Source organism: Papaver somniferum, chromosome 11 (genome assembly GCF_003573695.1).
Source record: "Papaver somniferum cultivar HN1 chromosome 11, ASM357369v1, whole genome shotgun sequence".
NCBI classification, from domain to species: Eukaryota; Viridiplantae; Streptophyta; class Magnoliopsida; order Ranunculales; family Papaveraceae; genus Papaver; species Papaver somniferum.
The window spans coordinates 53,864,286-53,890,129 of record NC_039368.1 but is presented as its reverse complement, the minus strand read 5'-3'; the positions used below and the strand labels follow the sequence as shown (position 1 = coordinate 53,890,129).

At 35.7% G+C, this 25,844-nt stretch overlaps 2 protein-coding genes and 1 long non-coding RNA gene across 3 annotated transcripts; 1 reads left to right on the top strand and 2 right to left on the bottom strand.

Annotated features, from left to right (window-relative positions):
- Positions 1 to 18,786: 18,786 nt before the first annotated feature.
- On the bottom strand, positions 18,787 to 19,176 carry LOC113324427 (troponin C-like). Its single transcript, XM_026572744.1, has one exon. It carries the CDS (start codon positions 19,174 to 19,176, stop codon positions 18,787 to 18,789), a length of 390 nt encoding a protein of 129 aa, XP_026428529.1.
- A 1,411-nt stretch (positions 19,177 to 20,587) lies between these two features.
- Positions 20,588 to 22,153, top strand: LOC113321497. Its single transcript, XR_003346713.1, has 2 exons — positions 20,588 to 21,435; positions 21,804 to 22,153. It is a non-coding gene; the product is annotated as an uncharacterized LOC113321497 (long non-coding RNA).
- Positions 22,154 to 22,223: 70 nt separating this feature from the next.
- Positions 22,224 to 22,831, bottom strand: LOC113321496. The gene is made up of 2 exons (XM_026569412.1): positions 22,672 to 22,831; positions 22,224 to 22,564 (listed from the first exon to the last, which is right to left on the bottom strand). Exons 1-2 carry the CDS (start codon positions 22,798 to 22,800, stop codon positions 22,484 to 22,486), a joined length of 210 nt encoding a protein of 69 aa, XP_026425197.1. The 5' UTR covers positions 22,801 to 22,831; the 3' UTR covers positions 22,224 to 22,483.
- Between the last annotated feature and the right edge of the window lie 3,013 nt (positions 22,832 to 25,844).

Sequence of the window (25,844 nt, the reverse complement as noted above, 5' to 3'; positions counted from 1 at the left end):
AGTGTGGACAAGACTAAGTGTGGGGAAAATTTCTATCGAGCGATAACATTATTATTATTTTCTTGTGCTAACATTTGTATGGAGTTATTGTTTTCAAAACAGGTACTGTGGGTGGATCCCCAAATTTTCAGATTGTTAGTATGTGGGGAGTAAATCTTACAAGAAACCAAGTCGGGCCGTCGACTTTAAAACAAGCGCTAAATGGGAGGCAACCCATAGGTTTTGTATTTCTTATCCTTTTACTTTTACTTTTACTTTTTTTTTTTGTTTTGTTTATTTATTTTTTCTTGTTCCATATCATACTAGGATTTCCCACCTTGACTTTACTTAGATGATTCAATTACATTGATGACAATGTAAGGTTTAAGTGTGGGGGAGTGGTTAAGCATATTTAAAAAAAAAAATTTTTTTTGCATACAACCTCCAACTTTTAGAGATTTTAGAGTCACTAGCATACTTCTAAGTATGTTTACATAGAGAATTCTGACCGACATAACTGAACTTGGAAGGGTTAGGGAACTACTTTCGGATTTCTTGCTTGTTAGAGTGTTAAATAATGGATTTAATCATGTCGGTGATGCAGATTAGGAGCAGGGAGAAATGCATTATTAGAGTTGCTGATCAATCATTAGTGGAGACTACCCTATTTATATCATGCGAGGCACCGAACAGATTTCTTTATAAATAACTAAAGAGCTTTCTTTTGAGTGTGTGTCACCGTACGTTAATTCAGGGTAGAATGGTGAGCTACCCAACCTCCCACCAATAGAAGCACTACTCTTTGATCTCTTGAGTGCTAATTTTGTCAATCATGAGGGTGACGTCTATAGATGAAAGCCTCCTTCTTGTAGTTCGATTTGCAGTTAGCACCATTCTCTCTCTCGACAACAACGGATCCATAGAAACACCATCATCATCAACAAGGGAGCGACATAAAAATCTACAAGGAAAGTTGAAAACGTTCAAGGTTTACAAGCAATAGAACAAGAAAAGAGTAAATTTCATATCCAAGTAAAGCAACATATAATGTGCGGATTTTTATATATACATGTTGAAGACTTACATATAAGGAGCGTAATTTTATATCCAAGTTGAAGACTTATTTACAAGAGCAAAGAAAAGCAAAAGGTGAGGATTATTGAAGTTTATGATTTCGAGACGATACAAGTTGTGAAGAATCAAGCGGTAAAGTACTTTTCCCACGACCATGGTTTGTTTTTATTTTCACTTTGTTTTGTATTTTATCTCTCTTGTCTCTAAAAAAAAGTAAAATAAAAAAATATATATATAAAAAAAATGAAAAAAATGAAAAAAGAATGATGACAAGAGAAATTTTTGGTTCTTATTTATTTAATAAGCCATGGGGAAGAAAAATTTATAAAGAAGTTTCAAGCAACAAGGATTTTTAGGAAAAAAGGTTACAAATTGTCAAGGATCTACGAAGTTCGAGAATTTATCATCAATAGTTGAAACCAAAGACGAAGACCAAGAAGATAAAAACGAGGAGCGGAAGACGTTTCTATTGGATGCTGTGAGAGTGGTGTTATCATCATTGTAATCGGATGTGAAGGTGAGTAAGTAATCTCATCCTCGATAATAGTGGTTGATTTCCTTTCTTAGAGATCGTCAGAAAAATGGTTTTTCAAAACGTTAAAAGATGTGGGTTTTTAAAATATTTCGGAAGTTGTCCTTCCCACCGTTCAACGTGTTGCAGGAATTCTCTCTTCATTCCTACCTACACACATGTGAGAACCATAAAAGTACGTCATTTGAGTGCAATTTCATAAACCCTTTTTGGTGAGGCAGAAGTCGAGGAGAAATGCTTATTGATCGCTCTCAAACATGCGTTCTCTCATTATGGTGTGGTTATTTATCACTCAACATTTAAGAATGAGAATATGTTCTTTAGTATTTCTAACTTCTTATTACTAGCATGCAGAAACTCTATGTCCTCATAACTCTTTGGATGCTTGGGACGCTGGAACGCTTTGAAGTTGTAAGTTTTAGTTTGATTTGCTCAAGGACTAGCAAAGTCTAAGTGTGGGGGAATTTGATAGGGTGTAAATTATGTATTTTACGCATGTTTTTGAGTTATTAGGTATTTTGGAGTCGCACGGAGGAAAAGAAGAAGAAATCACCCAATTTGTGCGAAATGGGCAATATTGTCATTTCATAGGCGACTCATTTAATGAAGAATTTTCTAAACTCATCTAGACTCATGGGTTTGAATAATTGGGCTTGGATTTGGAAAGAGAAGATGGAATATTTGAGAAAGACTTGGATTTGGAAGTTGAGATACAAAGGGAAAGTGGTGTTATTATGGAATGAGGATTCTATTCCTAAGAGGATTGCTAGGAAATTGAAGCCTATAAATAGAGAAGTTCTCTACACAATTTTTACACACCTTTTACACACATAACACTTCTCTTTTCTTTATTCTTTGTGTGAACTTCTTATCATGAGTAGCTAATTTTATTGATTGAGGATGAATTCCTAGTTCTTGATATGTTTTGAATTTTGTTTTAAATCTACTTTGAAGTTTTCACATGATTATCGTTTGTTTTTACTAATAGGAATGTTTATACATTCATGGTTGATTGATATGTCGTTTAGGATGCATACTAAATTGATTTGTTAATTGATCTAAAGCTAGTGAAAATTAGGGGATAAGTAATCGTTTCTTGACTCTTTACATAAGTAGCAAACACGAGACCTTGCGGAGGAATTACGTTGAGCAATTGTGTGTGGAAACAACATTAGCAAGTAGACCTTGAGCTAAGAGTTTAACTACTAATATAAACCTAATAAATTCATAAATCTTAATGCGTTTAACTAAATTACATCTTGAGTGAGCTACTACTAGGTGGTTTGGTGAATAGAATCCGGTAGTCGAGAACTTCAGTATCTGGTGATATTAGGGATTTAGGGGTTTAGCACTGAGCTAGCTGCTTTACCTACGGTTGGTGATAATTTGTGACTAATAAAAAGTGGAAAAGAACATAACTTGAATCATTGTTTTGCAACGAAGAAGGATTCCCTGATCTAATCTCTCTTATTGATTTCAACTTTATCTTTTTAATTGCTTTGTTTATTCTTTTACTTTATAAAATCTAAAACCCCCCTTTTTTGTGACATTATAAGACAACTAAAACCTCTTGCTCCTCGTGGGAACGATCCTTACTATCGTTATATTACTTGTTAATTAGTGAGAAAAATATTAATTAATTTGTTGTGGTTATGACACGCATCAAATTTTGGCGCCGCTGCCGGAGAGCAGCGGAGCAGCTTTAGTTGTTTTTATTTTCGTTTTATTTTTGTTTTTAACTTTGTTTTCTAGATTTTTTATTTCAGGCACCAGTTTTCCATGTACGGTGGACAAGAGAAAGCATATTACAACAATCAATACGGTTTTAAACCTCAACATTATGGAAACTTCCAACCATCTTTAGGATACAATCAAAACCAATCTTTTGGCTATGATCAATTTCCTACAAAACCTTATGGATATTCTCATACATATCAACAACCTTGTAGTAGGTATGTAAGTCAAGTACCAAGGTGGGATAAGTCTACTTCTAAATGGCTTCATTCGAGTTGTATGCAGATTATGAAAGAATTGCAAGATATGCGATAAATACTAGACCAACTTGACCGTGATAAAAAGAACGTCGCACAAACCAATTTCTGCAACACTTTTTCTTATCCGACTCTGGATCGTGGTTATGATCATTCACCCATTCAAAGGGAAGAGTCTTGGGAAAGAGAACTTATTGTAGCCAACGGTGGTAAGCGTGTGAACATCAAGAAACTTGCACAGAAATTATACAAGTTGGAAGATGATGGAACCTTGGAAGAGCTTGTCGCAGAAATTAGTAGGACCATTCATATGGAACTTAAACGACGTCTGGATAAAGGTTATGAAACCGATGAAGATTTTTATTATGGTGAGTCTGAAAGTGAAGATGATTGTCTTGAAAAGGACCAACCTTTGAGACTTTTGATGACGCTAGTGCAGCCTACTCGAGCCTTGATCTTAATAATGATCAATCACCTATTCAAAAGGTAGAGCTTGAGGAAGATGCAATTAGTGATTTTAAAAAATTTCTTAGGGAAAGAAATGAGTCCGCGGTAGTGTATGAGCGTTGCAACAATGAGGAAGTTATTCCAACTCCGGATCATAATAACGATCCTTCACTTATTCAAAAAGAGGAGATTGGGTGTGACTTACCTATTGTTCTTCGCGTTCTTCCTCTTCAGCAGCAGCAGCAATAGAAACAGAGTTTGGTAAAGATCTGATTTCTTCTTCTCTGGCTCTCCTTAGGTTCCCAAACTCTCGACACCTCTTCTATATGACCCAAGACATCTATTTATATCAAAAATACCGATTAAATCTCTCCCAAATCTTCCAAAATCTCTTTCCTTCTTTTCACGGCCAAGTTGCAGCAATTTCTTGTTTTATAATTTCTACGCGTTTCTAAGCTTTCCTTTTTATTCTAAACTCTTCCTTAGATAGATACAAATCTTTGGGAAAGTTTACAGCACTTTAATCTCTCTAAAATTCCATAAAACAGGTCACACACGTGACTTTCCATATTTTCTGTTGTGATAAAAATCCGTCAATTGAGCCCAGTCTAATAGATTTAAACACCCATATCAGATTCCTAGACCCATAAGGAGTCTATCCTATGAAAATCAGAGGTTTAATAGACCTCAAACTCCTCCAAATCACGATTGCCAAAATCTGTTCTTCACTGCACCTATTTTCCCGCCAAAACCTGGTTTTTGAAATGTTGAAGATGGTTACCCCTTATCCAGGGTAGGGGTGCGATTAGCAACTGCCTGGAAATGGGATGCCCCTTAGTAATTAGGTTACCCCTTATCCAAAGTGAGAGTCCGAATAACAAATGTCCTCCGGGTGCTTTCCGACAACTTTTCGAGTCAATTTTTTCCAAAAATGTTTATTAGCCAAAAATGCCTACAAATAAATAAAACACCATAATAAGTACAAAAATGAGCCCTAACTATATATAGAATCGAGACAAATCGGACACAAAAATGTGTCTATCAAATACCCCGAAACCTATTATTTGCTAGTCCTCGAGTAAAAATAAAATAGAAATAAAATTCTAACTCACTGTCGCAGGCATCGTCGATTACATTTAGCGTATGCAATAAGCCTTTAAACCCCTAGGTGGCCCTAGTGACGAAGTCTTGTCTCTGGTGGGCTTACCAGAGGTATACCCACAAAACCTTTATACTCCAGACCCTAGCTATCTACACAGAACCTTGGAAGGCACTAAAGAATCTCCTTGGTTGGCATACTTATTGACTACAGGAGGAAGTACCATGATGCGAAATTCCAATTGTTGTACACGAGTTCGCACTCAAGCATACTAAAATTCATATGAAGTGACAGAGATCTACTCAGATAGTCGCACTATGGACATCAATATCCGGAGTCAAAATAATCATATGGATAGATCAAGAAGATGGATATAGAAAAACATAGATGGTTTTGATGTTTACTAGGTGAACGGTGTTTCTCATATCTGTCTGAAGGCCTTCGCCAAAATGAACCTATCCTAATGGATTGAGATACCGGTCTGACTAATATCAACACACTGGCATATAAAAGGGTACCAGTGGTCGATAATCCTAACTCTAGGTCAACACAACTGGCATATACAAGGGTTCCAGTGGTCGACTTTATTGAATTTATTCCAGTTGGTCTGATGGTCTGGTCTCTTTTTTTATTTTATTTATTTTATTTTTTTTTTTTGTATCTCAATCACTCTAAATCACCCTAGCATTGGTAACAACTTGAATCGTGAGCCCCACCTAATCACTTAGAGAAACATAGTTTAAAAACAAAACAAAATAAAAACAGAAGTGAAAAGTACTCGACGAGATATGGTGAAACTATCATGTTATTTCTAACACCTGAGCTCTGTGCTTTTATGAATAGACTCTTTAGATGTTGCCATCTAGTCAGATTGGTTCCTCAACTCCTACAACCAAAATGCTTCCATCCACTTAGATTTGTTAGTGCCATCCTTAATAGGGATAAATTTCTAGGCTCTGGAGTTTATTTATTGCAATGAAAAGGTAACAAAAAGTTCTACCCCACCCCCAAACTTAAATCTAACATTATCCTCAATGTTTCTAATCAAAGAACAGTACCAAAAATATAAGTAACATGAGGAAATAGTAAAGAGAGAATCCGGAAAGATAGTACCTGGGTGAAGTGTAACCAAAAACCTACAAAAATATTATACAACATACAAAATCGCCTCGATGGTCAATCAAGGTAAACAGGGTCCTCCAGAGGGACCTCCTCAACATCACCTGTAGGAAAAGGTTCTAAAAAGGGCTTCAATCTCTGACCGTTAACCTTCGAAGAACTACTACCATCTGGTGTCTCAATCTCAACATCGCCATAAGGAAAAACAGTACGGACCACAAAAGGACCGGTCCACCGAGAGCGCAACTTCCCGGGGAATAGATGCAAACGATTGTCATACAGAAGAACTTTTTGACCTGGAGAAAATGACTTTCGTAAAATATTCCTATCGTGCACAAGTTTCATTTTGTTCTTATACTCCTTAGCACTATCGTATGCATCTCTACGAATTTCGTCCAACTCATTGAGTTGGAGATTTCTTTGAGCTCCTGCCTTGTCAAGTGAAAAGTTTAAGTTCTTAATATCCCAATAGGCTCGATGCTCTAACTCAACAGGCAGGTGACATGCCTTGCCAAACACTAAACGATAAGGTGACATTCCAATGGGTGTCTTAAACGAAGTACGGTAAGCCCATAAGGCATAAGTAAGCCTCGAAGACCAGTCTTTCCTATTTGGATTAACTGTTATCTCTAGAATACGTTTAATTTTCCTATTGGAAACCTCTACTTGACCACTAGTCTGAGGGTGATATGGGGTTGCTACTTTATGGGTAATACCGTATTGTTTCATTAAAAGAGCAAACGGTCTATTACAAAAGTGTGAACCTCCATCACTAATTATAGCTCGCGGCGTACCAAAACGTGTAAGTATATTCTCTTTCAAAAACTGGACTACGACCCTGTGGTCATTCGTTTTATACGGAACCGCCTCAACCCACTTAGACACATAGTCTACAGCGACAAGTATGTAAAGATAACCAAACGAAATAGGAAATGGACCCATAAAATCAATGCCCCACACATCAAAGACCTCAATCACTAAAATAAGGTTCAAAGGCATCATATTTCTATGGGAAATGGTTCCTAACTTCTGGCAATGCTCACAAGAAACACAATGACTATGGGAATCTTTAAACAACGAAGGCCAGTAAAATCCACACTGCAAAATCTTAGCAGCAGTCTTCTTAGCACTAAAATGACCCCCATATGCACGTTCATGACAAAGGAGATAATACTAGACTGGTCACTCGCAGATACACATCTCCTAATAATCTGGTCCGGAAAATACTTAAACAGATAAGGATCGTCCCAAAAGAAATGCTTAACCTCGGCTAAAAACCTAGAACGATCTTGCTTACCCCAATGTTGAGGGGTGCGACCAGTAATAAGATAATTCACTATATTTGCATACCAAGGTGATTGGGAAACATAGAACAATTGTTCATCAGGAAAGCTATCGCTTATAGGAAGGGAATCACTAGGGGAACTAACAACTAGCCTAGACAAGTGTTCTGCTACTACATTTTCTGCACCCTTTTTGTCTCTAATGTCTGGGGAAAATTCCTGTAACAATAAGATCCATCTAATCAATCTAGGTTTGGTATCCTTCTTAGATAAAAGGTATTTCAAAGCAGCATGATCTGTATAGATTATGATCTTAGAACCTAATAGGTAGGACCTAAACTTATCCAAGGCAAACACGATGGCTAAAAGTTCCTTCTCGGTAGTTGTGTAGTTCATTTGGGCATCATTCAGAGTTTTGCTAGCATAATAAATCACATGAAGTAATTTGTTTTCTCGTTGCCCTAAAACGACGCCTATAGCATAATCTGAAGAATCACACGTAATCTCAAAGGGTAGGTTCCAGTTAGGTGCCTGGACTATCGGGGCAGTAGTGAGTAAAGTTTTAAGCTTCTCAAAAGCCTCTAAACAAGCATCATCAAAGAGAAACTTAACATCTTTTGCAAGCAAATTGCAAAGAGGTCTAGAAATCAAGTTAAAATCCTTAATGAATCGACGGTAAAAACCTGCATGCCCTAGGAATGACCTAATATCTTTTACGGTTTTTGGGACCTGTAAAGTCTTAATAAGGTCAACTTTGTCTTTGTCTACCTCTATACCCTTCGAAGAAACGATGTGCCCTAACACAATTCCTGATTTAACCATGAAATGGCATTTTTCCCAGTTAAGCACTAAATTTTTTTTTCCTTACACCTAGTCAACACTGATGTCAAATGATGCAAGCACTCATCGAAAGATGAACCAAACGCTGAAAAATCATCCATAAAGACCTCTAAGAACCGTTCTAACATATCAGAAAATATGCTCATCATACAACGCTGAAAAGTTGCAGAGGCATTACATAGCCCGAAAGGCACGCGTCTATACGCAAAGGTACCAAAGGGACATGTAAAAGTGGTTTTCTCTTGGTCTTCTGGGGCAATAACGATCTGATTATAACCGGAGTAGCCATCTAAGAAGCAATAGTGACTATGTCCAGCTAATCGCTCTAGCATTTGGTCGATAAAAGGAAGGGGAAATTGATCCTTCCTTGTGACCTTGTTCAATTTCCTATAGTCAATACACACACGCCATCCCGTGGTCACTCGGGTTGGGATTAATTCATTATTATCATTCTGGACTACAGTGATACCTGATTTCTTGGGGACAACCTGAACAGGGCTGACCCACTTACTATCTGAAATTGGGTAAATAATACCCGCATCTAACAACTTAAGCACCTATTTTCGAACTACCTCTTTCATGTTAGGGTTCAGTCGACGTTGCATCTCCCTAGAAGGTTTGGAGTCTTCCTCTAAATGAATCTGATGCATACACACAGTAGGACTTAGTTCTGAATGATTGAACTTACGTGACTAGCTAAAAAGGCTTTCTTATGGACGCTAAGTTTTCACTTTCGCGTACACATATCCTTAAGGAACCTGGCATAAGCAGGAATTTGCCTAATTGCATCTAATAAGGGAAGGTTTATGGTAACTTGCTTAAAAACCTCCACTATGTCATTAAAGTTTGATTCCTTCTTTGTTGGTACTAATAGCTGAGGAAATAGGGCTCTAGGCCTAAAATCAGACCTTTCAGGAACCGAACTCACATCATCAGAAACTTTATCAGTCTCTTCAGCTACTGGTCCTGAGAGGTGAGATCCTGAGGGGTGAACTACAATATGTTCACTATCGGGAATGGTTACCTTATTGTCTACAACTCTACCACTTCTAAGGGTTCTAACAACATTCAATTGATTCGATGGTTTTGCACCTAATTCATGAACTCCTCTAGGGTTGGGTTGTGTTTGACTAGGAAACTTACCTTTTTCTCTCAAAGAATCACTTATCAAACCAACCTGGGTTTTTAACTCGGAAATAGCCTGACTATTTTCTTGTCCTATCCTGTTACTAGCTTGTAGACTCTGTTCTACGGATAACTGGAATTTTGCAGTTTGCTGAGTTAACAAGGCGAGAGATTCCTCTAAACTTAGGATTTTTTTATCTGACTGATTCTGAAACTGAGCTAGTCCTGAAGGATTCTTAGTATATCCAAAACCTGGGGGAGCATTAGAATTACTAAACTGACCACGAAAGGTTCGGATGGTTTCTCCAACCAGGATTATAGGTTTCTGAATATGGGTCAATCTTTTGACGGTTATCAAATCTAGTGTTATTATAAAGAGCATTGGCCTGCTCTTCAATATTCTGGCCTTCCCAAAAAGGATCCACTCTACCACTAGTCTGGCCCACTTCTGAGGCTTCTAACCTTTTTGCTATAGCAGCAATTTTGGCATCTGATTCATAGCCTCCTTCTACCCTATTAATGTTTCCTCTACTTAAAAGAATTGTTTTCTAGGGTGCCCTACTATTTTCCCATTGCTGGGTTTTTTTCGGCGATTTCATTAAAAAATTCCATCGCCGCATCAACAGTTTGGTTTTCAAATCCACCAGTGCATAGAGACTCAACCATGGTCGTTGTGGAATAATCTAAACCCTCATAAAGGATCTGAACTAGCCTAACCTTTTCTAAACCATGGTGAGGACACTGGGATAATAAATCATTGAACCTTTCCAAATACCTATATAAAGATTCTCCCTCTTGTTGTGAAAATGTGCATATTTGCGTCCTAATAGACGATGTTTTGTGCCTAGGGAAAAACTTATTGAAAAAGGCAGATGTAAGTTGTTCATGTGCCTCAATTGACTCGGAGTCCAAACTATACAGCCACGACTTGGCCTTATCTTTCAGGGAAACTGGGAATAACCTAAGTTTCAAAGCATCATCATCTAAGCCTCTAATTCTTAGAGTACTACAAATTTCCCCAAAATCCCTAACATAATAAGGGTTTTCATTTTCTTTCCCTAAAAAGATTGGGAGCATCTGTAAGATCCCAGGTTTCAGTTCATAGGGTGCCTCCGTTTCAGCTAACTTAATACACGAAGGACGGGTAGTCCTAGTTGGATTCAACAAAGCTTTCAAAGTTGCCATTTCTGGCGCTATCGGAGCAACATGGATTCTCTCCTCAGTCAAAGGACGTTCAAAAACAGACTCTTCAAAAGTCGGACTTTCTAGATTAAGGTAATCGAGAAGCTTCGAACTACTATGTTTCTCTTTAACAAATCTACCTAGTGCATCTCTTTTACGTTCAGACATACGATAGAATTTTCTAAATTGGAAGGGTAAGCAAACACAGATCAAGGCCGACTCAACCAAATCAAACCTATTGATTTCTAACAAACAAAAAGCATGATGGCTCCACTTAGATTGTTTCTAGACCAGCTTCTAATCCTTCGAACGGGAATTCGTTACAATTTAAGCAAACCCCTCTATAATCATTCAAGTTAACGTAAGTTGAATAGAGGCGAGGGAAGCTCGGTGGCGCTTTGATACCCAAGGCCTCACCGGTATTACAAGGCGGCGCAATCACGCATTCAACTTACATAAACCGTCAAGAACTTCGAAGTATGCTTAAAAGAGTAACCAATATTTTTCGAATGACTTTCCTGTTAAGCTCGTTACCCTATTGGTCTCATTCTAGTCAAAATTTTAGGCTTAGTTTCGCGTAGGTTACATGTTCCTAAAGCGGGCAAGAAGAGAACGGTGATGAAATCCGAACCCTTATCTTGTATGACCAGGCCTTGCCCTTTACTAGAAAAATAAATGTCCGTATTCAGTCCTCAACATATATGCATACGAATGAGTCCAGTAACTTGTTGAAAGGGGATTCACGAGTGTTTAGAATCTTACCTCCCGTTCCAGACGGGGGATGAATCGGTTATAGTCGACTCGGGCCACTGACTCCGATGTTTAGTGTACGAACCCAAGGTGCAGAGACAATATCGTAATTGTCCTCCTTCTCTGCAAACAGTTTATATTTAAAGTGCCCTTCCGTAGGGTAATAAAAAAAATAATGTCCCAAAGTCCAAAATTCCAAAAGTCCAAAAAAATAAAAAAAATAAAAAAAATCTAAATCCCTAAAAACAAGTCCCCGGCAGCCGCGCCAAAAATTGGTGTGATTTGTAGATAGTGATAAAAGTGGTTGGATTCTCAGACTTGTGAAGGATATTAGTTAGAATTAAGTTCTAATATTAAAATATAAAACTCACTAAAAATTATGGCAAACTCAATCAAAGATGATATCAATGCTAAAAGAAACACTGAGGCTAAGATTCCACTATTTTCCAAGTTCAAAGTGATTAAACGAATACTTATATTTATGCAATTTTCTCGTTTAATTTGATTCTAAAATATTGCAACAAGTAGATTTTCAAAAGTAGTAATTGTAAATACCAAGTATGAAGCATCAAAAGTCTTAAAACTAAGCATACTCCATCAAAATAGATCACAATCACTCAAATAAAAATAATATTCAATAATAGTTCAAGGTAAATAATCATATAATTATTACAAATAAAAAGATAAAATAGAATATACCACTTTTTGTTGGAAACATAGCTTCCTCTATCGCCTCAGCAATTGGGTTTAGCTCCTCATATTAATCATGATCTCAAAATATGTGTTTGTTGCTCAAAAGATGATTAAAAGAGTGAAAAGTAATAACACAGACTGTTTGCAACAGTGTATTGGTGTTGCAAAACAGCCGTTATAATGGAACTGTTACAGAAAACTGTTGTAAATATTGTTGCTTTGTCGCTGATTTTAAGACCCTAAAATACGACTGTTCTGCACAACTTAATGTTCTTCAGCTGTTAAACAACGACACTGTTCTGCGACTGTTTCCCGTGCGTCAATGTTCTTCGCGTTCTTCCTCTTCAGCAGCAGCAGCAGCAGAAACAGAGTTTGGTAAAGCTCTGATTTCTTCTTATCTGTCTCTCCTTAGGTTACCAAACTCTCGACACCTCTTCTATATGACCCAAGACATCTATTTATATCAAAAATACCGATTAAATCTCTCCCAAATCTTCCAAAATCTCTTTCCTTCTCTTCACGGCAAGTTGCGGCAATTTCTTGTTTTAGAATTTCTACGCGTTTATGAGCTTTCCTTTTTATTCTAAACTCTTCCTTAGATAGATATAAATCTTTGGGAAAGTTTACAACACTTTAATCTCTCTAAAATTCCCTAAAACAGGTCACACACGTGACTTTCCATATTTTCTGTTGTGATAAAAATCGGTCAATTGAACCCAGTCTAATCGATTTAAATACCCATATCAGATTCCTAGACCCATAAGGAGTCTATCCTATGAAAATCAGAGGTTTAATAGACCTCAAACTCCTCCAAATCACGATTGCCAAAATTTGTTCTTCACTGCACCTATTTTCCCGCCAAAACCTGGTTTTTGAAATGTTGAAGATGGTTTCCCCTTATCCAGGGTAGGGGTGCAATTAGAAACTGCCTGGAAATGGGATGCCCCTTAGTAATTATGTTACCCCTTATCCAAAGTGAGAGTCCGAATAGAAAATGTCCTCCGGGTGCTTTCCGACAACTTTTCGAGCCAATTTTTTCCAAAAATGTTTATTGGCCAAAAATACCTACAAAGAAATAAAACACCATAATAAGTACAAAAATGAGCCCTAACAATATATAGAATCGAGACAAATCGGACACAAAAATGTGTCTATCATAAGCTTTTGATATTCAGCAACCCCGGTTAAAAAATAATCGCAAAAATCTAAACATTTATCTATCCAGCCATGAGGTAGATCAGCAGCTACTCCTCCGATACGAAAATAATTATGCATCATTCGCATACCTGTGGCAGCTTCGAATAGATCATATATCAATTCTCTCTCTCTGAAAATATAAAAGAAATGAGTTTGCGCACCTATATCCGTCATAAAAGGAACAAGCCATAATATATGAGAGGCTATACGACTCAGTTCCAACATAATTACTCTGATATAACGGGCTCTTTTAGGAACTTGAATATTTCCGAACTTTTCTGGTCCATTTACCGTTATTTCCTCGGTAAACATAGTAGCTAAATAATCCCAACGCGTTACATAAGGCAGATATTGTGTAATTGTTCGGTTTTCCGCTATTCTTTCCATCCCTCTGTGTAAATAACCCAATATAGGTTCACAGTCAATAACGTCTTCACCATCTAGAATAATGACGAGTCGAAGAACGCCATGCATCGATGGGTGGTGAGGACCCATATTGACTATCATGAGGTCTTTTCTTGTAGCTGATACAGTTATATTTTTTCCCCGATTCATTATTCCATGAATTGTTGCAAACGAAACAAAGTTCATAAAAATTCAAGATCTAATAAATCAAATAATTCAAACTAAATCTTCCAATTAACTTAACTAGTCTTTGGCTCCCGAATATCCAACCAACCAATTAATTCTTTATAACGTATTCTATTTTTTTTTACAAACAAGCCAGCAACCGTTGCCGTTTTACCAGAGTTTTCCCTATACCTCTCTGAGATAAAAAGTACTTTTTGTGAAATTCAAAATGGAAAGTGAGTCTCCGCATTTTATTGGTGAAACTTAATACTTGAAATTAAAAGGAAACGGACCCCTTGTTTTATTCTTTTTCTTCTTGCGAAATAACCGAGATGAATGCATTTTTTTATCATAAAAAGAGCGCTTCTCCTTTTTTCTTTTATAAAAAAATGGATTTTATCGATCAGTAAAAATAATATCGGTTTTTAAAATCTGGTTCTGGTATACACAAAAAATTTATTTTTTCATATACTACTTTTTCCTTTCAAATTTAATGAATATCCAATTTGCAGTTTCATTCGGATATAGATACATAAAGGCTGGTCGAAATCTTCAACCCCCCCTCGCCCTACAAAAAAAAAAAGGGAAAAATTGATCTGAAGAAGATTCTTAGGTCATTGAATCAGAATATCCTATATGGGAAACCAGAATATAAATAAATATAACACAAATGTGCTGGTACATTTGTTTGCCTTCATATATCATGCCATATCTGGCATGTTATAGATAGGAAGGAGATTTACCATTAATTGATGGTAAATCGTGGATACATATATATCCTTGACATACTGAAACGACTTCCATTACTGGTATCAAACCAATAACGATTCATACAAGCTAAATCCTCTAATCGATAATTTGGCCAAAGAAAAAATTTCAATTTCATTAATTTATTTCTATCTCTATCTAAATTCTTTGGATCTTTATCAAGATGCTTGCTCTCCTCCAAAAAAGTACCGCAGTTCTTTATGTTGTTCTTATTGTAAAATGTTTTATTTCTATCCAAAACATTTCTTTTTTCCGAGTTTAAACAAATTTGAATTCTCAATTCTCTACGACATCTAGGAGCTAAAATATTTTCAGGAACAACAAAAGAATAATTTTTTTCATCTCTGTTTTCAAGCACCCTTTCATGTCTATGTGTTTTAATGGATTCATCAAAATAATTATTATAACCGTTTTCTTTTTGTTGGTTTTCTCTATTAGTTTGGTGATTACTCTTATGGACCAGTGAAATAACTATGGTTTGATACATAATAAAAAGTCCATCTCCTTATATAGACAGGCGAACAGGTTCAATAATAAATACTCATTTGTTTATCAATTCTGTAAGATTTAGATCTTTTTGAATCAACAATATATCCAGATGCATTTATCCTCTTTGAATAGAGGATATCACAATTTGCTTTGGATTGTTCAGTCTAAGCAGGAGACAATATATCTGGATACTATTAATTATTCTTTGATCCAAAGAACTATGCCATCTCAGTTGAAAAATAAAATATCTTTTCAGGAAAAAATCTAGTTCCGCTTCTATGGTACTCTTCCATTTATTTTGATTTCTACTCTTTTTCAGGTATGAGTCACTGTCATCCTTGTTAACTTCTTTTTCTTGGTTTGATAGATCTGATCCAATATCGTTCTTGGTCCGATTCTTCTTTTTCTTCTTGGTAACAGTTCTTTATTTAGGGGGTTGGAATCTTTCTCTTCCGTACATATTTCTTCCTCATTTCGAAATTTCTGAAGTGGGTGGAGTTTTTAGAATGACAATTGGTATTTTTATTACATTAGCTAAAGCTTATTTGTTCATGTTCATTCATATTACAATAAGATGGACTTTACCTAGGATGAGAATGGATCAACTATTAAATCTTGGGTGGAAGTTTCTTTTACCTATTTCTCTAGGGAATCTATTATTGACAACTTCTTTCCAACTCTTTTCACTCTAAGGGCATATGATATTCTATTCTCGATTTAGAACTTCTCTCAAACAAGAGAAAGAAACTTAAAATTATTCATCGATATTCACGACCGATATACTCCCTATGGTAACTGGGTTCATTAATTATGGTCAACAAACAATAAGAGCTGAAAGATATATTGGTCAAAGTTTCATGATTACCTTATCCCACACGAATCGTTTACCCGTAATTATTCAATATTCTTATGAAAAATTGATCACATCAGAGCGTTTCCGTGGTCGAATCCACTTTGAATTTTATAAATGCATTGCTTGTGAAGTATGTATTTGTGTATGCCCTATAGATATGCCCGTAGTTGATTGGAAATTGGAAACGGATATTCGGAAAAAGCGATTGCTTAACTATAATATTGATTTTGGAATCTGTATTTTTTGTGACAACTGCGTCGAGTATTGTCCAACAAACTGTTTATCAATGACTGAAAAATATGAACTTTCTACATATGATCGTCACGCATTGAATTATAATAAAATTGCTTTGGGTCGGTTACCAATGATAGTAATTGGAGATTACACGATTCGAACCATTATGAATTCTACTCAAATAAAAAAAGCCACGTGTAAACTCCTTGATTCAAGAACTATTACCGATTACTAAGATTTCGTTTTAATCTAAAGGAGCGGAGCTTCTTTTATTTTGTTCGGTTAATAACTAAAAAAAACGCGCTCTTATTGATTGGTAATTCGCGAGAATCACGGCTTACTATTCGCGAGAATTTCTATATATAAGCAATCGGATAGAGAAATGGAATGAATTAATCTATCTACATCAATCCACACCCCATATAGGATTAAATTAAATAAGTAACTTATCATAAAAATAGGGTAACTTTCTTTTTCTGGTCTAGTCAATAAGATTATGAAACATTTCGATTTATTTATCTCTTATTTTACATATAATAGATTTAACTGGACCAATACATGATTTTCTTTTAGTTTTTTTGGGATTGGGTCTTATAGTAGGAGGTCTAGGAGTGGTATTACTTACTAATCCTATTTTTTCCGCCTTTTCATTGGGATTGGTTCTTGTTTGTATGTACTTATTTCATATTCCATCGAATTCCCATTTTGTAGCTGCTGCACAACTCCTTATTTATGTGGGAGCCATAAATATCTTAATTATATTCGTTGTTATGTTCATGAACGACTCAAAATATTACAATGATTACAGTCTTTGGACTGTTGGGGATGGGGTAACTTCACTGGTTTGTACAAGTATTTTTGTTTCACAGATAACTACAATTCCAGATACGTCATGGTACGGGGTTATTTGGACTACAAGATCAAACCAGATTTTGGAGCAAGATTCGATAAATAAAGGTCAACAAATCGGGATTCATTTCTTTTGATTTAGTAGAAGGAGATGGATGATTTTGAAGTACTTTTTTTGAAAACTTTGGAAGAAACTGGTGAAAAACATCATGAAAATAGTCAGAAAAGCCTTGTATACCTCTCCCAATCTCAATTTTGTTGATTCAAATCCTCCGAAATCAAGATCAAAATATGGGTTTTTCAACAATTACGGTTGAGATATAATACTCGATCTAACCGTGAATAGTATTTACTGTTAGGAATAGAAGGATTCCAAACCGTAAACAACAGTTTACGGCTGGGAATTAAAGAACTTCTATCCGTAAGCTCTTCCAGGATCACCTGTGTCTATATTACGGCTAGGTCTTCCTACCATTTTTCCTAACCGAAGCTCATGTTACGGCTTGGAATATCTGGCCTTACTCAACATGTGATTTTTTTCTTATAATCAGAACAAGTTACGGCTATTTTTTCCTAACCGTAATTGATAATTTCGGCTGGGAGACCCGGACGATTGTACTACAACGACTGGAAAAATATAGCCGAAAGCAGACCTTTGTTTTTTTTCTGTGATTATCGGAATTACTTACGACGGCTAGGAAATCCTAACCGTGAACAATTAATTACGGCTGGGAAATAAAATCTTCCCGACCGTATAACTATTCGAGGCTAGAAATTCTATTTTTCTACCTGTAATATGAGATTTACGGTTGGGAAAGTAAAAACTCCCAGCCGTAAACAACCACATAAACTTTTTTTTTTACCCGAATTTAATCGAATTAGATTTCTTAGTCATTCACAAGCAAAAATAAATAATGGGTTTCCTTTATTTTTTATTTTTAGGATTATCAATTTCATTATGATGAAATTATGATCATCTTTTTCGTGATTTATGAATGAGAAGAGAAGAAGGAGAAGATAATAATTTTGTGATCATCGTCATCATGGTGATATCATGATCGTCATCTTCATCATGTTTTGTAAACAAGAAGAATGAGAAGATAATAGTTTTAGTTTTATGATCATCATGATGAAATCATGATCATCACTTTCATTACATTTGATGAATGAGAAGAGAAGGAGGAGGAGAAGATAATTATTATTATTATTTTTTTAATGAATAGTGTGATTATGATTTATTTATGTATAAGGGTAAATTGGACTTTTCATATGGACGAGGTCCCCCTAACCATGGTTTGGTTTCCACTGTCATTTTAAGCCCCCAAAATCGCTCTCCCATACTCCCCCGATAATAGGATTCTTAATTTGTAGGGGCTACATTGTAAGTCGATTTTAGAGAGACAAAATTTAAAAATGAACAGGTCAATACTCGATAGGGGCGAAAGGAATAGTAATTTACCTTTACACGGAAAAATGAAAATGTTTATAAATCTGAAAGAAATTACTCGCTCCCCCGAACGAGTATAATGCAGTACACGAATCGGATATCAAATTAGATCTACCACAACAATTAAGATAAAAAAAAAAAAAAAACAGACAAACAAAGAGAAGATCATCCAACTAGGTTCACCTAAAACAATCTTACATAATTTTGTAAAAGAAATAAAATTGTGTGCTACATCGACAAACAAATCTTTTTGTGTTTACTGCGTTTAGGAAGCTTCATGTTGAACAGCTTTCATGAGGAAACTATCATTTCCCAACGCAACTTGAATCGGAGAATTACCAATTCCACGAGCAACAGCCAACATAATCTCTTTCATTTCCGATCTAAATTCTTCTAAATCAACGGTGCCACTATGATCAGAATCGAATTTCTCAAAAACAATGTCATAAAGACTACTCATTTCTTCTTTGGTATTGCCCGCATCATTTCCGACGGCTAATAGGCTGTCAAACCCTTTGCGAAGTTCAGAACGTGATAATACTCCATCTCCATTAACGTCTAAATCTTTGAAATATTCATTTATGCATTTCTTAAAGGCTTCTTCATCTTCTACAAATGCTTGCACGGTTACCCCGTTAAGAATTGCTACGCTCATATTTCTTTGAAACCGCTAGAATGATAATGCATATTTGGTGAAATTAGAGGTTTTATAAGAGACGGTCTTACTTTTTCTATTTATGGATTGCACGATTGAGTGATAGTCCACCAATTGTGCACCCATATGAGGTGTATTATTTTTCCACGACCAAATTCTGCTCCTTTTCTTATTCTTTTACGGCCGGCCAATCTCAAATGCGTGCAAAAATCAACGTCTAGCACATACAAGAGCTGACATGCAGTCTTCTTGTTTTAAACTCTGATGTTGGACCACATACAACACCAACCTGTTCTAGCACTAACGTGTCTACAGCTATTGCGTTTCTCCTTTTCTTTCTGAAACATTCGTCGATTCATTCATAATCTATCCGTCTTATTACTTCAAGTTAGATTACTTGCACACAAGAGAAAGAACATTTCTTCAGTTTGTAGTGTTCAAGTCCTACGCGGTTAAATGACACAGGTTCTTCTGAGGTTAAAGTCACCTCCCATATAACTGATTCAATTCTACAACAAAAACTTTTCTCACTTAAGAATATAGACACAAGTGGGAGAATGGAACCAAAATTCCCTTTGCTGTGATACCTTGAAAACAAAGTAAGTTAGGGTATGATGCATATTTGATTAATTTTCGAATTTACTTCATACTAATAATCATCTACATCTATTTCCTCTTTCTCTCAAGTACCTTATTTCATTTTTTGTTTGTTGTTTTTTCAGTTTTGGTGAATGAAACCATCCAACGTGACATAACAATGCATTTTAAAGTTACACGCTATCGCTGTCGCTATTGCCACTCGGTTCTATGTATATGGTTCATAAATCGTCAAATCTCCCTTGATTCCCAAGAAAAAATTGCCTGATTTGGTTACCTAATTTCCAAAGAGACCATTTCACATTTCAGGCAGTTCACCAAAATCTTGCTTCATACAATGGCCGACTCTCAATGAAAATTTATTAGTCCACCTAACAGTTGTATAGTTGGGAGAACAGATTGGGTCATGCTTCCTTCATTCTTATTAGCTCTGATACAAATTACGCTTCATGCTTACCATATGTGCAGTAGAATTAAGAGCAATGACATATTATGATTCCTTTGGTGTATTATGGAGAAGTTATAATCTAGCAACTTGTTACCGAACCTATGACACCTTTTTCCATTCAAAATGGAACAAGATTGCAAAGGACATCACCAATGGGTGGTGACTTGGGATTTTACAGGCATTGGCCACGGTGTCTTTACCAAAAATAGGAAAATATTTATGAAAGTGATTGAGACCCAATTTTCAATTTCTTGGTGGAATGCCACACTAAAATTAGTTAGCACTAGAAAAATCCCATTTCAGGGAGTATGATTTTGTTCTACACTCTAAGGTGAGGTCATACAATACAACCCACACCTTCAAGTGGGTGCTTCAATAATAGAGTTGAATCATTTACATTTTTTTAAGGGAACAAAATTCAATATAACCATCAAGTACTGGAATTTATTCACTCTCATTAAGAAGGGGTGACAATTGGAGACCCTGTTTGCAAGTGCAATACACCAAATACCTACACCTGACGAGATGAAATTGCATTGCTCAACTGTAAAATGAGTTGCTGGTTATATAAGAAAAGATTGGGTATATTACAAATATACAGCTTCATGACTGAAAGGAAGAAATGGATCAAAAGAAGAAAAAAAAATTCCTCAAGCAAACGGCAGCACTCAAGAATCAACAAAAGATAAAGAAAAATCATACTTTTCAGCTTAAGTACAGTTTTCAAGGGAGCTGCAAAATTTATAAGAGATCACAAGTGTATACGACTATTTATGTAAAAGAGGTTCTATATTAGAGAGTGATTCTCTGCTTCTCTAAATGGTAAGGAAATTCTTCAATCTTTCAATAACATGTCAATCAATTACTGATCCTCTTCTTATACCTATCCCCTAGAGTCCCCTTTCTAGGATGACAATAAATAAATACCAACGGTACCTAATCAACCAGAGCTAACTTTTCAATGTAAGAAAACATGTTCATTAGTAGTGTAAAATCAGCATCGTTTCTATCCTAATTGTTTAACCACCATGGGTTATGCTTACCTACTCTAAAAAGCCGACACAATGAAATATAAATGTTGCACTGCACTGAAGGATCAGAGTTAATATATGTAAAGTTTTCCTGAAGAGTCATCTGACAGAAGTTCCTGATTGGAAAAAAAAAGAGGTAAGCCTGCTACAGAGAATCAAGCTTCACAAGTTCAACATTTAAAGGTAAACTCTTACTGTTGCTTCATATTCATCCAAAAGTGCGCACATTTTGTTGCTATATAGACTTATAAGAAATAAAAGACTAAAGCCTAAAGGGTGTTTACATTATCTTCTTTATCTTTTCATTTCTGATCAAGAATTTACCTCATTTTCACATGTAACTGAAATAACCTTAAGATTCACTGTTTAGTTGGGACATATCCAAAGCTAGTTAAGTTTCTGAAATTATGTTCCTCTGTATTGGCTTCAAGAAATCGATCATCTTCACTTTATAATGCCATATATTCTTTTTTTTCTCCTATAATAAATTTAGGCCAATCCTTATATCTACATTGAGTGATATCTAACAAGTATAAATTTCATTTGAACAGGTTCTAAATCTCCCTCCAAACCCTGTCTTTCTCATCAGTAAATTTTATGATGGAACTGCAGCTGAAACAAAATCAGGGACTCAAATCCACAAATAAACCAGTTCTGGAAACAAGTACATTTATCCATTGGTAGTTATGTCGGCTGCAGTAACTTTGCACTATATGGTTTGTTTCCGTTCACTATTTCCTTCATCAGAAGGAATAACATAATTCAACGACTCCAAATCTTATGCAGCATCATGGCTTGATTCATATAAGATGTAACTATAATAATCTATGTTTGATTCCTGTATTTAAAGAACAGTTCTTAATGTAATAACCTAATCAGTAAGTTAAGTTTTATCAATTTATTATTATCTACAAAATTTCATCGATGTTTCTTCACACCGCGTATCAAGAGATAGGGACTGAATACATGGAATTGAAACAGCAGAACCTAAAAATTAGGGGCTACCATCAAACTTAATCTTTACATATTACTAGTAGCATAGATGTAAATTCCAAGGAATACTAACATTTAATCCGAGGTTTACACAAATGAACCATACACCACTAGCACATAATCCAAACGGATAAAATTGGATCATAAAAAATGCTACAAAATCAACGAAAATTCATTGTCTTACATACATTTCCATGCCCAGGTACAATGACAATACATGAGAAGTAGGCTTACTCATTTAGGGCTTTAATCCTACAAAAGGAAAAGGGGGGAGTCGTAGTACAGCTTCTTCAGTCTCAATTGGGTCAGATCGCAGTATCTAACAAATAACAAAAAACAAGCATATCATAAATTCAGAGTAACAGTAAAAGCAAAAAGTAATAAACTTATAAAACCCTAACCAGAGGAAATTGATAATACACATACAGGATCTCGGAGGACTGGTTTTGTATCATCTTTAGCTGGTCTAAATTGGGGTTTCGTTTTCTTCTGCTGCGAATTTTCCCCCTCGGTTTCGCACTCTCTTAATGTGATCTGAATCTCAGAAGCTTTCATGGTGTTTTTGTTGTAGCAGGCACTTTCAAAATTCTGATACAGTCGTTTTAAAATGGTAAAGAGAAGGGTATTTCTGTTATTTCATTTTGTAAGGGAATTTGATAAAGTGACCCAGTTTTGAATAGGGTAAAAAAAGTGCCCCCGCTTTTTTGCACTTTTCTAAAGTGTCCCGTTTTTTTTTTCAAATACCGCTTTCCATCCCATTAAATGCAAGGTGGCAGTTATCTCAACTGTTAAAAAGTCATATTTACCCCTGAACTATGTCGTGAACTATGAACCCTAAACCCTAATCCTGAACTATATCGTGAACCATGAACCTTGAACCATGAACAACGAAGCCTGAACTATCAACCCTAAACCCCTAACCCTGAACCCTGAACTATATCGTGAACCATGAACCCAAAACCATGAACTTTGAACCCTGAACCTTAAACTCCTAACCCTAAATCCATGAACCGAGCTCGACGAACCTGAAAAATGAAGTAGAAGATAAACGTGACAAGTAAAGGGTAAATAAGTAAAAAATTGGATGGAAAACTAAATCAGATGGAAAAGTTAACAGTGGGGACAGTTTTGAAAAGTTGAAAAAAACGGGGACAATCTATTAGACCGAAATTGAGAATGGGGCAGTTTATCAATATTCCCATTTTGTAACGAGGGTAATATTGCAACTTTCATGCTGCGGCATGCCTAGAAACCTACAGAACTATTGCAGGCTAGCCTTTGTTCAAAACAAAACCCTGTCTATCTTCAATAACATGTCACACAAACATAAAAAAGAAAGAAACATATGGAAAAATAAGTTTAAGAGACAAAAAAAGAGAAGATTATAACAATTTTATTTTTCCCATTAATCAGTAGATATATAAACTACATGACACTGTTTAATTTCCAAAGATCGGACAAGTTTTCATGCATACTGCATATCTAAAGTACTCACCTCACCTATAATAATTTAGATTTCAACAGATAAGAATTAATGTTATGCCCATCGAAACTCGTTAACTTTTCTTCTTAACCAGTGCAACTTCCAGAGATGATGAGTAATTAATTAGTAGTAGAACTGGTGTAGCATTCATCGTGACCACATCCACCAGGAAAACAATTGTTTACACAGTCGAGTATGCAGTTATACTTTGCCTTCTTCCCTTTAGCAACGGACTCGCGAATACACCTCCTTACACAGTGCCCATATCCTGCCATGGTTGGTGTTGGTACTGTAATTGTTATCAGCAACAATACCATCAAAAAGACTGTAACCCCATTAGTTTTTCTCTCCATTGGTTTTTCTTTTGATTGTGTGTTTGATCTCTACTAATTTTATGCTCTCTACAATGTGAACTTCAACTATGCCAAGTTCCTGAATTTATAGAGAGAAAGAGACCACTACTAAACGTGATTTCTTACTACTTTCATCGGCTAAAACTAAAACAACAAGTATTAAACGAGATGTTGAAAATTTGTTTTCTTTTTTCCTTCTATCTCAAAGAAAAATTCAAAGATCAAGTAATTATAGGATAACCGTAGCTAAAAACGCTTGAATGCTTGAGAGTGTCATAGGAGTTTTAGTTATTTTTGCATACAATGTATCAATTATTCACATTAAAAGAGAATAGTAGTTTCACCACTAAGAAAGTGGTGTTTCAAGTTAGCATTTTGGCAGCTAATCAGCCCTTTTATAGATAGTTTGCTCCAACTATTACTTTCCGACTTGGCCATTTTTTTTGTTTCACGTATCAATCAAAGACCTTTTAATCACCAAGTTATAGAAAGTCTGGGAACTTCTTGAAAAAATTACAGAACATTCTTTGTATTCTTTTGGTTCAACTCCTGTTACTGAGTTACTCTACCTAACGTAGCAATGACTCATCAGTATGATATGGATTATGGAGCAATTCTACACGAACCGCCCAAAAAAGACAACACAAAACAACCACCCTTCTTGTGATTCACAGGAGGCCTCTTTTGGACCCCACAACTGGAAGATTTATGAGTGGTTTACGGTTGTCTGTTTGGGCTGTACATTAAGAGTTTTTGAATGATATGACCCAAAACTTGGATAACGAACCAACTAGCTAGGAAAGTTCCAAGTTTTAATCGAACCCTTGTGGTGGTAGATCTAAATTACATTTTTTTTCTGGTGGGTCATCCAACATGGACAAGACAAACAAAAATAAGCATGTTTTGGAAGTTCTGAAACCGTCATAGAGTTCATTACTTGCTCTTGTGCTCATTTTTGGAATTCTATTTTATTCTTCCATCCTTGTGATACTGTAAAATACCACACACTTAAATGATTTTTTTCATACAAGTTTCTCCAAAATTGTCTCTTGAATTTCATAAGACATGGACATTCAAAATATCATTAGTTGCAAAAGTGTGTGAAGTGAAGAATAAGAAAAAGAAGTTGATATCAACAATAATGTTGAGGTTCACGAGTTTTGTGAATATCATTATATGATATCTTGTTGTGATTCCTATGAACACAAAGAAGCCAAGAAAACAACTATGCTATCTACTGATCTAATGGGCAATCTCTTAAAATATTTTGAAGTCTTGTTTGATTAACTTGTTGCTGCTAGAATGGTTCAAGAATATTGAAGTCATAACTGGAAAAAGCTTCTAAAGGTCTGACTCTCTTGAAGAATCAAGTCAATGACTTTTAAAATTAAAGTTAAAAAAATCTCTTTAACTTTTAAAATTAAATTTAAAGAAATCTTTTTACATTATTTCCTAGTTAACCTCTTATAAGGATTTATTCTTATTATTTTAAGTAGGAAAAAACTATCAGTTACATACTAGATTGATTCTTGGATATTAATTCTTTAGATCATCCAAGTAAACTTGTTTACAAATCAAGTACAAAGATCTTTACTATTGCTCTATACTTACTGATTGCAACAAATTTTTTCATACAGGTTCCGTAACCAAAACCTTGGTAGTGTTGGAATATTTTCAACACCGCTTACCAAAGGGGGGTCCTGGGGGGCATCGCCCCCCAGGCTGTGGTCGACCTGACAGGTCAGGTCGTGGGGGTCCAGGGG

What these genes read in the sequence shown, in the direction of transcription:
- LOC113324427 (XM_026572744.1), bottom strand. Translation starts at nt 19,176, where the DNA reads ATGAGCGTAGCAATTCTTAACGGGGTAACCGTGCAAGCATTTGTAGAA.
- LOC113321496 (XM_026569412.1), bottom strand. Translation starts at nt 22,800, where the DNA reads ATGAAAGCTTCTGAGATTCAGATCACATTAAGAGAGTGCGAAACCGAG. An exon ending in AACCAGTCCTCCGAGATCCT is followed by an intron (nt 22,565 to 22,671) that starts GTATGTGTATTA and finishes GTTATTTGTTAG; the next exon opens with ATACTGCGATCTGACCCAAT.